A 19385-nucleotide genomic window follows, 5' to 3' on the forward strand; every position below is an offset into this window, starting at 1 on the left:
GATAGTGGGAGCTATGGATGAGTAAACCAATCTTTCTATTAAGAAGAAAATTCACAGAACACTCCTCTATTTCCAAGACAGTCAAATATTTTATGGGAATTCCATTCAAGCAATTTTTTGTGATAAAAAGTAAATTGAATCTCTACATTTTTAAGGAATAATTGAGGTTTAGAGAGGGGCAGTGACTTGCCCAAAGTTACACAGTGTATGAATAGCAGAGCTGATAATGGTACCCATATTTTCTCTGGGGAGAGTAACTGGCACCTCAGTTCAAAAAAGAAGACTATCTTCATTCCCAGCTTCTCTCTCTCTCATAAGACAGTAAAGAAAAAGGGATATTTGTTGCAAGTAGGAGAAATAAAGGATGGGATATTTTACCTTCTGAGTCCTTTTCATAGAATACACCATGGGGATGGATGGTATAGGGACGAGTGGCAAAATTCTTCAAGTGGATAAGGATGACATCTCCCACCTCAGCCCTCAACACTGGCCCCAGGAAGCCCAACCAGGCTGGCTGGACCATTTCATCCATGTATGAGCCATCCTTGTATTCCTTGTAGATGGTCTTCTTGTAGCTGTTCCCTATTCGGTTCTTGTCAGACTTCAAGAAGCTAGCAGCTACTCTGGGAAGGAAGGAAAGAGAGACTCACATTTTTGCCTTTCTTCTAGAGGAAGCTGACCAAAAAGTGACCATTTTTGTTTAGGGCAAAATAAGAAGAAATGGGATTGTACTGATCAAAATATTAAAGCCTTAGGCTAGGATCTGATTGTTAGACAATGAGAAGTATTAACTTAGAGTGTATGAATTTGCCGATATGCACTTTTAACCTACAAAATGGGTTCCTCAGGTGGGATAGTGGTAAAGAACCCGCCTGCCAATACAGGAGACATAAGGCATGTGGGTTTGATCCAGGGTTGAGAAGATTCCCTTTAGGAGAGCACGGCAACACACTCCAGTATTCTTGCATGGAGAATCCCATGGACAGAGGAGCCTGGCGGATTATAATCCATAGGGTCGCAAAGAGTCAGACATGACTGAAGCAATTTACCACTCATGCACACAACCTATAAAATAGACAGATTCACTCACTACAGCCTAATATATAGTAGTGAGGAGGCAACCAACTATGAACTGACCCTTTTTAAGTGCTCAACTTCCTATCCAGTTGGCTTGACTTACTGTTGTCCTGCTATATATGGGAAGTCTTACAGCATAATGTTAAGATCATAAACTCTGGAGCCAGGAAGTTTCAATTAAATGCCAATATTGCCATTTCCCCTGGAGAAGGGCATGGCAACCCACTCCCATATTCTTTCCTGGAAAATCCCCATGGACAGAGGAGCCTGGTGGGCTACAGTCCACAGGATCACAAAGAGTCAGACACGACTGAAGTGACCTAGCATGCATGGATTGCCATTTTCAAATCTGTAGGACTTTTAACAGTTTACTTAACTTCTCTGAGTATAATTTCTCCATCTGTAAGATGGAGGCAATCATGGTACCAGCTGTTACTGGTGAAAAGAGTTTAGAAAAATGCTTGGGAAATAGTTAAAGAAAAAAACCACAATGTTATGTATTACTTCAATGTATTGGAAATGGAGGATAACAAAGTTATCCCTCAAGGATACTTTTAATCCAGATTCTGTGACTCCAAAACTAGATAATTAGAAAGATGGTTCATCAAAAAAAAAAAGGATGACTTTTTCTTACTCAAATTCTTCCTAGAGAACTCTGAGATGTTACTGTCAACTTTGGAAAACTCTGATGCTTTGGAGAGACAACATGATTCATGATCACAAAAGATTTTTTAATACATTAATTTTTTTTCAGCTGATATTTCTGGAATGCATGCAGAGCTCTAAGATCAAGAAAATTTATTCCTGTAGGATCTGTGAGAGGCTGAATGGTGAGAGGAGTACCAACTTTGTATCCACATTACCCAGGTTCAAATCCTAAATTTTCCATTTACTGTTGGACTTGGGGAAGTCATTTGATCTCCCTGAGCCTCAGTTTTCTCATCTATAAGATGAGAATATTCATATTCACCTCTTAGTTTCTATAACAATTAGGTGAGACAAAGTATATAAATTTCTAATATGGTGCCTGTTACAAAATGTTATATAAGTGATAGCTATTACTGTTCTTTCCTTGATTCTAAGGCTGATCTTATTTTTTCACGTTTTCACATATCTTAAATCAGTATAGTTCCATTGAACTATTTGCAGCATACATACACCACACACATCTTACCAACACTGTATATATTTCATGTTTCTTTCCTGTTTAAAAGCTAAACACCTATTATTAAAACAGCATAGTGGATATCACCTTAGAAATCAAGGAAATATGGAATGACCTTTAAGACTCTAAAAATGCTGAGGCATCTCAGTGTGTAAAAGCAGACTCCATATGAGATACTGCCTCCTGGGTCAATTAGTTGTTTCTCAGGAAATGCACTGCTGGGATTATGGCCCAGAGAGATCTGGAGCTGACTGCAACCACACCCTGGGAAAAGGTCCTCAAGAGCTACCTACTGACCTCAAGGGTGCCCCTCCCTAACTCCATCTCTAATTTCACAAGAGATTAAACCTACATGTCACTTTCCAGAGGCTGGTTCGTGATGATATTCCTTCCCTTAGGAGCATAGTTCCACCGCACATCCTGGATCCCCAGGTAGTAGACTCTAGTAGTCCCATCAGTCAGTTGGGGCCACAGAGGTTGCATGAACAGCAGAGCCCAGAGGAGATGGCCTGACTCCATGGCCCACGTTACTCTGGGAAACAGGCAAATGAATAACTTCTGGTAAGGAAGAAAGAGAACAAAAGGACTTTGAATGTGTCTGGAAAAGTAGAGGCAAGACCTAGACTGAGTGACTGAGAACATAAAAACTGACTAGCCTAGAATCTCTGCCTTACCTGATTCCTTTCAACAAGTGTTCAAGGATCTCTACACATTGGACTTTGGAAGGAAAAGTTAAAAAGTCACTTGTACTGACTTTTTTAAGGTATCACTTTCTTCAGAAGAGAATTATGAGTTCATTTTCTTCAGCAGTGTAAAAAGAAGAGTATACTCTGGCCCTCAAATTAGGAAACAAGCATCAGTAGCCTAATTGAGTCACTGTTACTCACTCAGTACCCAAGTGAAGTCACTAATTCTCCCTGTGTCTCTATTTTCATCATTATCACTTTCCATCCCCTATAAACTGTGTTTAAAAATAAATGAGAATTCAGCAAAAATCATTTGCTATAACGTTCATAGATGCAAACTGGAAACAGCCAACATGCCCACAACATTATAATGGATGAGCAAATTGTATTTTATTTATATAATGAAATTCTGTATAGCAATAGTAATGAGCAAACTAACACTACATGAAAATATAGATGCCTCTCACTAATATAATACTGCAGAAAGAAACCAGACATAGAAGTACATATTATATGATTTCATTTATGTAAAGTACAAAATAGGCAAAGCCGATCTATGCTGTTAGAAGCTAGGATAATGTTTGCCCTTAAGGTAGGGATCACTGGCTGGTAGGGAAGAAGAAGAAGGCTTTTAGGTAATGTTCTGTTTCTCAATTTAACTATTGATTACGTGGATGTGTTCAGTCTATGAAAATACACCGAGCTGTGAACTTAGCACATTTATCAGAAGAAATATTCTTTGCTGTTTCTTTGCAATGCACAAATCCGTTTCATGTGTCCAATCTTGACTCAGAGTTAGAACTAAGCCTCTAGTCTCTCATTCTGATACATCAACAAGGCAGTTAGACTTCTTGGGGCTGATATGAAGCACTCAGTCATACCATACACAGACACAGTCAATCCAAGAAACACAATCAACATAACATATACACAAATATACATACACTTGCATATACATAGACACATGCAGTCTTATCTAAAAGCAGAGACACACACACTTGCATCCACATTAGTTCCACAGTGTCATATAGAGCCTTAGTCACTGTCATAATAATAATAATAATAATAACCTATAATGGAAAAAATCTGAAAAAGAATATATATATTTCTGAATCACTTTGGTATATACCAGAAATTAACACAATATTGAAAATCAACTATACTTCAGTTTAAAATAATAACAGTCAATATTTATAATGTGTGTATATGTCAGACATTGTTCAAAATGTTTTACAGAATAAATCATTCAATCCTCACAATAGTACTATGAAGCAAATATCTTTATTATCCCCATATTATTAGAAAGAAGAACTATAAAACAGAGATATGAGGTAATTTGTCAAAGTTCCCATAGTTAACAATTAGCAGAGTTGGCTTGTGTGGTAAAGGGAGTATGTGTTCAGTGTTTATGTTTTTCTTTTTCTGAAGTATAAGTAATTGACAATATTATATTAGTTTCATGTTAATTACCATGCTATACTACTTTTCACAAAATATATTTGCACATGCACAGAGAACATTTGCAGGCATATCTTGCTTTATTATGCTTCACTTTAATTTACTTCACAGACATCATGTTTTTTACAAACTGAAGATTTGTGGCGGTTCTGCATTGTCAGGTGATGTTTAGCACTTTTTAGCAATAATATTTTAAAATTGATATACATACATTTTTAAAGACATAATGCTATTATACACTTAATTGACTACAGTATAGCATAAACATGACTTTTATATGCACTAAAAAATAAAAAAAAAGTGTGAAGATTTATTACAACATGAACTTTACTGCAGAAGTTTGGAACTGAACCTGCAATATCTCCAAGGTATGCTTGTATGTGTTTATAGCTATTGCCATATCTGAGAATACCCCATATACTCTGAAATAAGCATGTAGTTATGTAGTTATGATCACTTCTAGAGAGACACATATATATTTATATAGGCAAAGATACATCTGATGAGTATCATTCATGATGATGATAATAATGATGGTAACAATCATTCATAGAGAAACTACAAAAAACATGATGCTCAGTTTTTACATAAATTATTTCACTAAATCCTCAACCTAACCACATGATATTAGGGATTTTAATTGAAAACAGAAAGTAAAAATATGCACAGAGTCACATGTGGATAGGAAATGCCCAGATATTTATTTACCTTGATTGATAAATAGAACTATGGACCTCTCTAAAAATTCTCAAACCCTTCCACACAAAGCAGTGGCCCAAGTGTGTAACCCTCAGTTTTCATATGACATTTGGAAGAAGCCCTTGATATGGGGGAGAACCTGCCTTCCCTGGAGAATCCCATGGACAGAGGAGCCTGGCGGGCCATGGTCCATGGGGTTGCAGGGAGTCGGACATGACTGAAGTGACTAAGCACATTGTCTTGGATTCTTCTAAAACCTGGCTTTCCTGCAGACCAATTGTGTAGACTTGGGTAATACTTAGGCACTCTGAACCGGTTTTCTTATCTATAAAATATATCTAATACTATAAGCTTTGGAGAAGTAAATTAGAAAACTTACATGAAAAGGCCCCAGGACAATTAGTGTTTAGAATATAACAAACTATAACTGTTGGTTTCCTTCCTCTTCTTTCTCCCTCCTGGTGACAGTTTGTTAACTTATCTTTACTGTCTCCCACACATCATATATTTCAACTCTAAGGGCTAACTTAAATCTTATCTGCTCCAGAAGGCCCCCTGTAGCCTCTTCATATCACTGTCCTCTGAAAAACTACTTACTCTAAATAGCATAAAATGGCATGAAGTCAGACTTTTTATTATTATTACTTTTGTCTCATAAGCTGCCTCATGAACTGTCTTTATTTACCAGCTTGGACTATAAATCCCTTGAGAGTGGATGTAGTATCTTAGAAGTCTTTGTGTATCTATTGAAAGATACTTTGATGGGAGCCCTGCAGTTACATTTTACATTGAAGACACAGGCTTTGGAATCAGACTACCTAAACAAACCCTGGCTTCACTTTTCCTAGCTGTGTGACTTGATAAACTGCTTTACTTCTCTGGCCCTTGTGTTTTCATCTTAAATGGAATTAATATTATTTACTACTTCTCAGGGTAGTTCTGAGGATTAAATGAAATAAGATCTTTAAGTGAATAGAACACAAATAAATATTTAAGTGCACCAGTAAAAGACCAAAAGGCTTTAGTGGCTATGATTATTACAGATAAGGAAATAGATTTAAAAACGAAAATTGCCAGGCTCACAAAGCTTTAACATTTTATGGATATCCATAACACAAACACATTCATAAGTTCCTATATACAATAATACATTGTAAGCATACAGGCACATGCATATGGCTGAGATTAGTTTCCTTGGAAGCAAAATGATATAATGAAAAGAACCAGAACTTTTGAATCAGATAAACTCACGTTTGAGTACTGTTTTCAGATGTGTTTGAAAGAAATAGATAGGGACTTAGTAAGTATCTGATAAATATAATTTCTCATTTCCTCTAGTCACTAACTTCCTATTTCATTCCCAAAGATGCATTTGTTGTTGCTATTACTATTGTTATTCTTAAATTAAGTTTGTTATTATAAAACAAAAGAAAGGGAGAACCCATAAGATTCTTTTAGAATCATTTGTATATTTCATAGTAAAATTGAAAGACTCTAGACTCAGAAATGCAGAAGGTAGTGGCACCCCACTCCAGTACTCTTGCCTGGAAAATCTCATAGACGGAGGAGCCTGGTAGGCTGCAAGGGTCGCTGAGGGTTGGACGTGACTGAGCGACTTCACTTTCACTTTTCACTTTCATGCATTGGAGAAGGAAATGGCAACCCACTCCAGTGTTCTTGCCTGGAGAATCCCAGGGACGGGGGAGCCTGGTGGGCTGCCGTCTATGGGGTCGCACAGACTCAGACACGACTGAAGTGACTTAGCAGCAGCAGCAGCAGACTCAGAAAAAATAGATTCTAATTCTGTAATCATCATTTACTAGTTGTATAACATGGAACAAGTCACTTAGTTTCTTGAACCTGAGTTTTCTCATCTCTTAAATGGAGATAATCTCTGGTTTGGCCTCCTGATTAGTTTGCTATGAAAATCAAATGAGATGAAGGATTTGGAAGCCCTACATAAATTATTCATTTGGGGAGGGCTATTTTTAATCAGTTGAGCCCACAGGAGGAGATCTTATAGAAAGGCCAGACTGAGGAGGAAAAATAAAAGGGAAAGGTAAAAGGGGGAAAGGGGAAATGAAATAATATGAGGAAGAATCCTGGAGGAAAGTTAAAAAGGAGGACAGAAGGAAGAGGTGGTCAAAGGAGGGGAGGGAGAAAGAGAAAGAATATCTGGGATACTTTGAATTAGACATAATTTAGTTAATATACACTGAGACTAGGCAAACCTTACTTTCCTGTCATCCCAATGTTACCTGGGCCTGGTCCCCTTTATCCACATTTTGCATCACTGTTTTCCCTAGAATTTTCAAGTTGTTCCTTTAATGTGATAATGCTCTTTTCTCTCTGAGTTGGAGTATACTGGCCTGGACAAGCTTATCCTGGACAAAGGATCACTCAACTGAACACAGAAATGCTGAGCTGTCCTAGAGGTTTTGTCTCCAATTTCAGAAGTCTTATTAACAGAACCCTCTATCAAGACTGACCTTTTGGTCTTCCACTTTCTTAATGTTTTTGTGGCTTTTTCTCCACCTTGTGACTCAAAATAGGGGATTTCCTCACCTTTAGGTGGTATGGGGCTTTTTTTTACTAGAAGGGAAAATCAAGAGAGTGTTGAGAGCCTCAACTAATACAATTATGTAAAGTTTAAAAATAAAATAAAATTGGAAGAATAAAAAAAATAAATAAATAAAAAAAAATTAAAAAAATAAAAAAAAAGATTCCATATAGCACAAGTACAATTTATATTATTTTTAATCATTATCATTATATTCTACTATGTCAGAAGTGGGGAAATTGAGGCCCAGTTGGAGAGACTCTAAGTCTCTAAGTCCTAAGAGCTAGTACTAGAACTTAAGATCCTTTAGCCTGACAATCATGTATATCATCACTGTGCTTTTCCTGGGACAATATGATTTCACTACATATGTGCATTTATATTAGGGGGGTTTCTTTATGTCCTCATACCCTAGTTGTAGTATGATAGAAAGTATACTGATACGAAACTATAAGACCTGGGTTGAATTTTTTTTTTTTTTTTTTTTTTGCCTATAATAGCTATGTAACTTTCAACAAGTCAATTTCACCTATTTTGCCTCAGTTTTCTCATCCAAAATTATGGATAATATTTCACAAATTGTTTTGAGGATCAAACAAAATAATGGATGCATAAGCCCCTTTCAAAGGGCTTAGAATACAATAAATGATTAGTAAAAGTCTTAATGCATTAATGGATTCATACATCCATAAAAACTTCTAGAAACTATACTTTTTCAACCCCTTGACATGACATATAGAAAATGGACCAGAGAGATAAAGGGGTTTGCTTAAAGCCAAGCAACCAGTTTACTGGCAAGGCCAGAATTTAAGCCCATATTTTCTAAAATATTTCTTCTACTTAGGCACTAAGTGTGAGAAACAATTTAGATTTTAAGCTGATAGCTTAGTTCAGCTATCATTTACTGCCTTGCTCTGTGCCAATCTGGATCTCAAAGTATGAAAGTTAAGTGATTGTTTTTAAGTGTTCCATCAGTCCATGGGGTCCCGAAGAGTTGGACACGACTGAGCGACTTCACTTTCACTTTTCACTTCCATGCACTGGAGAAGGAAATGGCAACCCACTCCAGTGTTCTTGCCTGGAGAATCCCAGGGATGGGGGAGCCTGGTGGGCTGCTGTCTATGGGGTCGCACAGTGTCGGACACGACTGAAGTGACTTAGCAGCAGCAGCATCACCTCAATAAACCCCACAAACTGAGACCAAGAAATGAGCATACTATTTTAACAGGAAAATTAACTACTCTCTACAACTCCAGGATCATCTCTGAAACAGCTGAGCAATGTCCCTGGCCATTTTGATGAGAGGAACAAAGAGAGCATATTTTACATTTTAACTTTCCTGCACATTCAGCCGTGCTTCCTTCTTCTCAACCACTGACTTTCTCTCCCTGTGGGCCCAGGATTTCTCTAAACCAAGCTGAATAAAAGTTTTCTTTTTTGTTTTGTGTTTCAAAGAGAAGGAGGTAGGGTTTAGAAAGGGGCGGAGGAAGCTTACCTTTGCTGGAGAAAATCCTTCCATATTCATGTCAGCGGCCTACTGAGGCTAAACTGCAGACCCCAGCATGAGTCTGCCAGCCCTGCTCAGTTAGTATCCTGGGTTACAAGGCCTTTCTCATAAACAAAGTCCAGGGCTCCAATTGGCTGGTTTTACTGGGGAGGAGTGAATGGAGGCTGGGGCAGTTCTGGTTGCCCTCTTTTCCAGAAACTAATCTACTGGAATGTCTTGTTCCAGACCTGGATTGGTACAAAACCCGGTATGGTTCTTTAACCATGTCCGGGTGTTTTCCAAATCCCGGTTAGGATTTCCGGAGGAATTACAAGAGGCTGGGTTGCACTTCTGTTATCTCAGCTTGCTGATTGCTATTTGCTGAGAGGGAGGAGGAAATGCACTGTCAGTGAAGCTAGTGAAACTTCATAGAAAGATTCCAATACCCCCCTTTAAGAAATAGGTCCCACTGCAAGGGTTATGAGATGTAAGAAGAGCTCCCATCCCCAACACTTTCTCTTGTTGTGAAGCACAGTTATCAGCCCTGCTATTATTCTGAGACCATGGTTGCTTGATAATAGAGAAAAATAAAACTGGTAATAAAACAAAGAGCTTTCTACATGCTAGTCCCTATGTTAACCACTTTACATACATTCTCACTTAAAATTCACAATTATTCTATGAAACTTATATGCTAATTCGTATTTTACAACTGAAGAAAAGCAGACTCTGAGAGGGAAAGTAACCGTTCAAAGTTACACAGTTAATAAGAGGGGGGAATTGTAGTAGGTCTGTCTAGTCTCTTAGTCACTACACTACCACACTCTGCTACTTAATGGAGAAACCCAGAAAGCCCTTTTGCAATGAGGGAAGTGACTTCACAATAATTGAGTGCCTGCTGTCCACCAGTCACTGCTAGATTTTTTTAAAAATGTACATTAACTCTGCCACTGCCATTTTTAGCAGCTCCCTGAGTGAACTCCCAGGGTCATATTACTCAAATTTTTCATTGTGGAGACTGGATGCAGCTAGTAGATAGCTTGGATTAACATAGATCAGCATCCTAAAACCTAGGAACACCCAGAAGAATTGGAAATATTAATTTTTTTAAAATGGAACTAAAAAATATCAAAATGGGTCCCAAAATCTCTGAGTGAAGCTGGAGTCTGAATTTGTTTAAAAGCAAAGGCCATCTTTGTTCTTGCTAGAAAGAGAGGGTAGTGAAAAATCACTAGCCTGAGTCAAGTGACCCAAGTTCCTTCCCTGGCTTGCTCTTGAAGCAATCATCTATGTGGTCTTGGTATAGGACTTCCTCTTCTTTGGGCCTAAGCCTTTCCATTTGTACATTGAGGGCCTTAAACTAGATATAGACCCTCTTAGCCCTATAAATTTACATATCTAGGATTCCATGAAGAAACCACATTCTTGATATTAAGAGTAGAAGAAAAAGAGGTTTTAAACATGCAAAGTGTAAGAAAAGAGTGGGTGCAGAGTAATTCGTAGAGAACTCCATGTCTTTTTGGGAAGGACTACATCTACCCTCAGCTATAGGAAGGAAACAGGTATGATGGCAGTTCCACCATCTAGTATCCTTACTTGTGATGAGGTGATCTTGACTAGGAGCAGGTGCTGTTCCCCAGGCAGTCTTGACACATTATTTTTTTCTCTCTCGAATTTAAAGTATCTGGAGCAGGGTCCAGGGAGGAGGAGTTTCAAAGACTGAGGCAGTGGGGCAAAGTCTGGGTCATAAAACACTGGAGGTGCTTAAAGGTGCCTATACACTTAGGAGCTATCCCTACAGACTGCATCTCAGGCTAAGGCAAGTAGAAGCACCAGTAGGGAGAAGGGAGGAACCACCATTTATTCAGCTCCTTTAGAGATGATCAAGGGAAGCTAGATCAGGTAACAGCAGGCCCTAGGACTATCTGCCTCTTCCCCCACTTAGCACAAATGTAGACCTTGAAGCTGGAGGTGGGAAGGTGGATATCAAATCCATTAAGCTGGGATCCAAGTCCAGGCTTTAAGGCATTTATGAGAGGGAGGGGTAGGGATAAGACCTGTGTTCTGACTCACAAATGATAACAACAAACAGATCTTTTAGATATGCTTGAGTCAACACAGTGAAGGCTGCAGGAAGCCAACTAGGCCAGATTTCTGTGCCTATATTATTCATTCAGCAGTTCACTGAAAGGGCACCCAATACCAACGTATGCAAATCCTGGGCATATTTTTAGTGCCTTTCCTCAAGGATCACCTTAAAAAGGTTTAAGTTGATACCTATAGACCAGGAATTGGTAAACTATTTCAGTAAAACTCTAGTTTGTAAATAATTTATGTGCAAAACATATAGTCACTTTTTCTCATAACTATTAAAATAGGCCATTATAGTACATTGGGTATATCTGTATACCAATAAAAGCTAATTTACAAAAACAAGCAGCAGACCAAATTTGGCCCATGAGTTGCAGTTTGAATCCCCTGCAATATACAAATTTACAATATGAAAACATTATTAAGAGTGTAGAAGTGAAGTGAAGTGAAGTGAAGTCACTCAGTCGTGTTCGACTCTTTGTGACCCCATGGACTGTAGCTATCAGGTTCCTCCATCCATGGGATTTTCCAGGCAAGAGTGCTGGAGTGGATTGTCATTTCCTTCTCCAGTACGAGTGTAGAAACTAGATTTAAATCCCAATTCTGACACTTTCTGATTCTGTAACCTTGGAAAAGTCATCTAAGTCTTCTAAACTTCAATTTTGTGTTTCCAAAATGGAGACAATGGCATCTATTTCATAAGGTTGTTATGAGGACTGAAATAAAAACTTCAGTTCAGTTCAGTAGCTCAGTCATGTCTGATGTTTTTTGACCCCATGGACTGCAGCACCCCAGAGTTCCCGGTCTATCATCAACTCCCAGATCTTGCTCAAACTCATGTCCATCGAGCCAGTGATGCCATCCAACCATCAGATCCTCTGTCGTCTCCTTCTCCTTCTGCCTTCAATCTTTTCCAACATCAGGGTCTTTTCCAGTGAGTCAGTTCTTCACATCAGGTGGCCAAAGTATTGGAGCTTCAGCTTCAGCCTCAGTCCCTCCAATGAATATTCAGAAGTGATTTCATTTAGGGACTGACTGGTTTGATTTTTTGCAGTCCAAGGGACTCTCGTGAGTCTCCTCCAACACCATAGTTCAAAATCATCAATTCCTTGGTGCTTACCTTTCTTTATGGTCCACCTCTCACATCCATACATGACTACTGGAAAAACCATAGCTTTAACTAGACAGACTTTTTTCAGCAAAGTGATGTCTCTGTTTTTTAATATGCTGTCTAGGTTTGTCATAGCTTTTCTTCTAAGGACCAAAGGTCTTTTAATTTCGTGGCTGTAGTCACCATCTGCCTTGATATTTGAGCCCAAGAAAAGAAAGTCTATCACTGTTTCCATTGTTTCCCCATCTATTTGCCATGAAGTGATGGGACCAGAGGCCATAATCTTTATTTTTTGAATGGTGAGTTTTAAGCCAGCTTTTTCAGTCTTCTCTTTCACTTTCATCAAGAGGCTCATTAGTTCATCTTTGCTTGCTGCCATAAGGGTGGCAATATTTGAGGGTATTAGCATTTCTCCTTACAATCTTGATTCTAGCTTGTGCTTCATCCAGTCCAGCATTTCATATGATGTATAATGCATGTACATTAAATAAGCAGAATGACAATATACATCCTTGATGTACTCCTTTCCCAATTTGGAACCAGTCTGTTATTCCACCTCCTGTTCCAGCTGTTGTTTCTTGACCAGCATACAGATTTCTCAGGAGGCAAGCAAGATGGTCCGGTATTCCCATCTCTTGAAGAAATTTCCACAATTTGTTGTGATCCACACAGTCAAAGGCTCTATTGTAGTCAATGAAGCAGAAGCAGATATTCTTCTGGAACTCTCTTGCTTTTTCAATGATCCAGCAGACGTTGGCAATTTTATGTCTGGTTCATCTGCTTTTCTTAAATCCAGCTTGAACATCTGGAATTTCTGTTGAAGCCTAGCTTAGAGAATTTTGCACATTACTTTGCTAGCATGTGAGATGAGTGCAATTGTGGGGCAATTTGAACATTCTTTGGCCTTGTCTTTCTTTGGGATGGGAATGAAAAATCACTCTCACTATCCACATCCATTTCATTGACAAATGTTGACACATTTATATCTTAAGTATCTTTTGAATTCACCCACTTTTCTCCATCTCAACTGCCATACCCTTCATCTGAGCCATACTCACCTCTTAAGTGGATCAGTGTAATAATCTCCACATTGTTTTTTTTTTTTTAAGAAAATATTTTTATTTTGTATAGGAATATAGCATATAGTTTATTAAAAAATAGTGAATATCATTCCCCATGATATATAGTAAATTATATATTTTATATGTTCTAGTATGTATCTGTTAATCCCATACTCTTAATTTATTCCCTTCCCTCTTTTCCCCCTTGGTAACCATATGTGTGTTTTCTGTCCATAAGTCTGTTTCTAGTTTTTTTTTTTTTTTTTTTAACTTTGCTTTGTATTGGAGTAGAGGCAATAAACAATGCTGTGACAGTTTCGGATGAACAGCAAAGGGACTTCATCATACGTATACATGTATCCATTCTCCCCCAAACTCCCCTCCCATCCAGGCTACCAAATAACATTGAGCAGAGTTCCATGTGCTATACAGTCGGTCCTTGTTCAGTATCCATTTTATATATAGCAGTGTGTACATATCCATTCTAAACTCCCTACTATGCCTTCCTCCCATTTTTTTCTCTGTGGCAACTATAAGTTCATGCTCTGAGACTGTTTCTGTTTTATAAATAAGTTCATTTGTCTATGTCTTTTTAGATTCCTCACAAAATGGATATCATACAATATTTCTCTTTCCCTGTCTGACTTATTTCACTCAGTATGGCAATGTCTAGGTCCATCCATGTTGCTGCAAATAGTATTATTTCATTCTTTTTAATAGCTGAGTAATATTCCATTGTGTATATGTACCACATCTTTATACATCCCTCTGTCAATGGGCATTTAGGTTGCTTCCATTTCTTCACTACTGTAAACAGAGTTGCAGTGAATATTTGGTTGCATGTATCCTTTCAGACCATGTTTTTCTCAGGTATGTGCCCAGTAGAGGGGTTGCAGGGTCATATGGTAGCTCTATTTTCAGTTTTTTAAGGCACCTCCATACTGTTCTTCATAGTAGCTATACCAATTTACATTCCCATGCACAGTTTAGGAGGGTTCCCTTCTCTCACCACCCTCTTCAACATTTATTGTTTGTGGATATTTTATGATAGCCATTTTGCCTTATGTGAGGTGATTTATCTCATTGTAGTTTTGATTTGCTGTTCTCTAATAACCAGCAATATTAAATGTCCTTTCATGTGCCTCTTGGCCATCTGTATGTCTAATTTGGATAAATGTCTATTCAAGTCTTCTGCCCATTTTCTTATTGGGTTGTTTATTTTCATGATGTTAAGCCTTTTGAGCTGTTTGCAAATGTGGGGGATTATTCCCTTGTTGGTCACATCATTTGCAGATATTTTCTCCCAATCTGTGGGTTATCTTTTCATTTTGTTTATTGTTTTCTTTGCTTTACAAATGCTTTTGAGTTTAAGTAGGCATCATTTATTTATTTTTATTTACATTATTCTGGGAGACAGATCAAAAAGTATGTTGCTGCAATTTATGTCTGAGAAGATTCTATGTTCCCCTCTAGGAGTTTTATAGTGTCTAGTGTCACATTTAGGTCTTTAATCCAAGTTAAGCCTATTTTTGTGTATGATGCTAAAGAATGATCTAGTTGAATTTTTACATGTAGCTGTCCAATTTTCCCAGCACCATTTGTTGAAGAAATTGTCTTTCCATCATTGTGTATTCTAGCCTTCTTTGTTGTAGATTCATTAGCCATATATGTGTGTGTCGTTATTTCTGAGCTTTCCATCCTGTTCCATTGATCTATATTTCTATTTTTTTTTTTTTTTTTTTTGCCAGTATCATACTTTTTTGAAGACTGTAGCTTTGTAATATAGTATGAAGTCAGGGAACCTGATTCCTCCAGCTCTGTTTTTCTTTCTTAAGATTGCTTTGGCTATTCAGGGTCTTTTGTATCTCCATACAGATTTTAAGCTTTTTTGTTTTAGTTCTGTGAATAATATCATGATAATTTGATAGAATCTGTAGATTGCCTTCAGTAGTATAGTCATTTTGACAATATTGATTCTTTCAATCCAAAAACATGGTGTATCTTTCCATCTACTTGTGTTAATGATTTCTTTCATCAGTGTCTTGTAGATTTTGAAGTACAGGTATTTTGTCTCCTTAAGTAGGTATATTCCTAGATATTTTATTCTTTTTTATGGGATGATAAATGTGATTGTTTCTTGAATTTCTCTCTGATCTTTCATTGATAGCATATAGAAATGAAACATATTTCTGTGTATTAATTTTGTAACCTGCAACTTTACCAAATTCATTGATGAGCTCCCTATTAGTTGTTTGGCCTGAGGTGACCCAGCCCTGGAGTCTACAGGATCTATGGCAGGGCTGATGGCGAACTCCAGGAGTGCTCATATCAATGGGTACTTCCTAGAACTGCTGCTGCCAGTGCCTTTGTCCCTGTTGTGAGCGACTGACACCCCCAACTTCTGCAAGAGACCTTGCAACACTAGCAGGTGGGTCTAGTTAAGTCTCCTGTCAGGTCACTGCTCCTTTCCTCTAGGGCTTGGTGCACAACAAATTTTATGTGTGCCTTCTAAGAAAGGAGTCTCTGTTTCCCCTAGTCCTGTGGAAGTCCTCTAATTAAATCCCACTGGCCTTCAGATTCCCTGGGGGTTTTAGTCCCTTTGCCAGATCCCCAGGCTGGGAAGCCTGATGTGGGGCTCAGAACCTTCACAACAGTAGAAGAACTTACGTGATATTATTGTTCTCCAATTTGTGGGTCACACACCCGGTAAGTATGGGATTTGATTTTATCATGATTGTGCCCCTCCTATCATCTCACTGGGGCTTCTCCATTGTATTTGCATACAGGGTACCTTTTTTGGTGGGTTCCAGTGTCTTCTTGTCAATGATTGTTCAGCAGTTAGTTGTGGTTTCAGTTAGTTGTGATTTTTGTGCCCTCACAGGAGGAGGTTAGCATATGTCTTTTTACTCTGCCATCTTGAACCAGTCTCAGAACTCAAATAATTCAGATCTTAGCATGCTAGATCCCACAGCAGCTGCTTTTTGTCTTCATTCTTTCTTCCCAAAATCTGCTTTTCAAACAACAGTCAAAGCTATTTTGTACAAAGCACAAATGTATATTTCCCCCTTAACATCCTCTAGCAGAGCTTGCCTTATTGATTGAAATTACAGAGATTAACAGGGCTCTTGGGCAAGGATAACATTCAAACTGCTGAAATATTATTCTCTGAAATCATCCCATCCTCATACAATATTATAAAGTAATTATCCTCTAATCAAAATTAATTAATTAATTAAACAAAAACTGGTGAAATATTCCTCGTGTGTGTTGGTATGTGTGCATGCACACACATACAGAAATATATTCAATATCATTAAGTAGAAGGTAAGGTACAGAAGAATGAACATTTTGTGTTTGCTTCATTCACACACACATACTTCTATGTATATACTTTTTTATGAGAATAAGGAATTTTTATTCTGGATATCATCACAAAGACATTTTTAATGGTGGTTTCCACTAGAGAGAGTGACATAGTTGGGGAATAGTGTGACTTTCATTTTTTATTTTGAACTGTTTGAATTTTCAAACTTCATACATTATTTTTTTAAACAGTTCAGTTCAGTCACTCAGTCGTGTCCAACTTTTTGCAAATCCATGGACTGCAGCATGCCAGGCTTCTCTGTCCATCACAAACTCCCAGAGCTTGCTCAAACTCATGTCCATTGAGTCAGTGAGTTTTTTAAAAGATTATCTAGAAAGTACATATAAACTGACTTTTGTTTCTTTTTTGTATTTCTGTGCATAAGAAACATATAACTATTATATTGAGAAAAATTAATGACTTCTCATTTTCTCTAGGATAAATGTCAAACTTTTTAACATGACCTATATAGTCCTTTGTTGGAGAAGGCAATGGCACCGCACTCTAGTACTCTTGCCTGAAAAATCCATGGACCGAGGAGCCTGGTAGGCTGCAGTCCATGGAGTCGCTAAGAGTCAGACACGACTGAAGGACTTCACTTTCACTTTTTACTTTCATGCATTGGAGAAAGAAATGGCAACCCACTCCAGTGTTCTTGCCTGGAGAATCCCAGGGATGGGGAAGCCTGGTGGGCTGCCATCTATGGGGTTGCACAGAGCCAGACATGACTGAAGTGACTTAGCAGCAGCAACAGCATACAGTCCTCTGTGATCTGGCTCCTCCTAATCTTTCTAGCTCACTGTTTGCCCTTTCTCACCTCATACTCTATGTTTCACCCATGCCAGGGTTCTGTCAGTTTGTCAATTTTCCAAGGTACTTTGTGCTTTCTATTACCTCCAGGCTTTATATGTTATTCTACCTGACTGAAATAATCTTCCTTCTATTATTCTTCCCACTCATCTTGTGGGTCTTAGTTTAGAATTTCCTTCTTCCAGGTGGCCTTCCCTGACTTCCTGTGTTTCCCAGTTAGGTGGTTCTGCCATGTGCACCCGATCCACAATGTATATTTAACCACAGTCTTATGAAATTGCTTATTTAACTGCCTGTCTTGACAGCTTATAATGGAAACCCTCTGAGTTCTGGATCACATCTTTCTTGCTTTCCACTGTAACCTCAGAGCCTAGAACATCACTTCACGTAGACTTGGTGCTCAATAAACATTTGCTAGATGAACGAATGATCAACAAAATAATCAATAACATCCTTTGAGCATGGTCAGCAAAATCCCAATAGAAAACAGCTGTTTCCATAACCTTCATTTGAGAAGATGATTCAAATGGGACATTTCCAGTTTTAAGGTTGGCTTCAGTTCAGTTCAGTTCAGTTGCTCAGTCGTGTCCGACTCTTTGCTACCCCATGAATTGCAGCATGCCAGGCCTCCCTGTTGTACTTAATAGCTTCACTGTTTGACCAACAAGTCTGTTTAGAAAAAAGGCCTCTTACTGGATGCTTGGGGCTGGTGCACTGGGACGACCCAGAGGGATGGTATGGGGAGGGAGGAGGGAGGAGGGTTCAGGATGGGGAACACATGTATACCTGTGGTGGATTCATTTTGATATTTGGCAAAACTAATACAATTATGTAAAGTTTAAAAATAAAATAAAATTAATTAAAAAAAAAAGAAAGAAAAAGGCCTCTATGTCTGTCACTGCCAGTCCCTATACTATTCTAATTGACCCATTGTAATCAGCCTGGTCCAGTTACTCTAAGCACCTGAATCCCAAATCCTCTTGGGTGACTTCAGGTTAGATGAATAGAGAGCAAAAAGAGGCCTCAGAAAGTGTTGGGGGTGTTTAATTGCAGATTAGATTGCTTCTCGGGGCTTTCAAAGGAGCTGCATTTACCTATTTTATATTCTGGGTTAGGCAGCCATGTAGACCTTCATTCAAATAAAGAGTTCCTAGCAAAATAAATCAGAAAACTTCTATTTTCTTATGACTTTACAAACTCTGTTTGGATGCCTCCAATGACTACGAACTCACAATCTCCCAAGGCAACTCATTCAACTTTCTGGTTACTTTTTCCTTATTAAATAGTCAAACATTTGCCTTCTTCTATCTTCTGTTTAATGGTTCCTTTTTGTACTGAATTCAGGACTCCTGAGTAAAAATTCTAGTCAATGCCATCTTACTTCCTTCTAACAGCAAAAGAACTAGCTATCTTGTAGAGAATATTTCTTATGTCTTAAAATGAGAGCAAAATAGCTATCATCTCCCTAATCGCCAGGATTGAGTCACATGACTCACATGGCAGGTTACCTTTTCTTTCCTAGTGTTCCTGGTGGTGGAAAGAGATGCAGTTGGCATTGCAGACATAAGTAGCCTGAACGCCAAGCCCAATGTAAAGGAAAACATGTGAGTGTTGTTTAAAAGCAAGTTTACTGAGTTAATTACTAGAATCTCTTATAGTCAAGAATAATGTTCTGCACACAATAAATATCTCTTGGATGGCTGCATAAAGGAATAGTAATACTGGCACATACTGCAAAAAGAATAGAGTAGATTCACCAAAACCTAATGATCTAATGAATACTTAGATTTAAAGTGACTATTCTGACAAAAATAAAC

At 38.1% G+C, this 19385-nt stretch overlaps 1 protein-coding gene across 7 annotated transcripts in view; it reads right to left on the reverse strand.

Annotated features, from left to right (window-relative positions):
• Positions 1–9405, reverse strand: part of HEPH (hephaestin) — a 145248-nt gene extending 135843 nt beyond the window's left edge. For 4 of the 7 annotated variants that reach the window (XM_070365717.1, XM_070365716.1, XM_070365720.1 and 1 more), the window contains exons 1-3: positions 9141–9403; positions 2595–2800; positions 379–623 (exon numbers count right to left, since the gene is read on the reverse strand). In XM_070365717.1, coding sequence (XP_070221818.1) covers positions 379–623; positions 2595–2800; positions 9141–9170 — 481 coding nt within the window. In that variant the 5' untranslated portion in view covers positions 9171–9403. Of the gene's footprint in view, positions 1–378; positions 624–2594; positions 2801–9140 lie in introns of all 7 variants that reach the window. The other 3 variants (XM_070365722.1, XM_070365721.1, XM_070365718.1) reach the window with 2 other exon arrangements.
• Between the last annotated feature and the right edge of the window lie 9980 nt (positions 9406–19385).

This window comes from Bos mutus, chromosome X (assembly GCF_027580195.1).
Source record: "Bos mutus isolate GX-2022 chromosome X, NWIPB_WYAK_1.1, whole genome shotgun sequence".
Classification (NCBI taxonomy): domain Eukaryota; kingdom Metazoa; phylum Chordata; class Mammalia; order Artiodactyla; family Bovidae; genus Bos; species Bos mutus.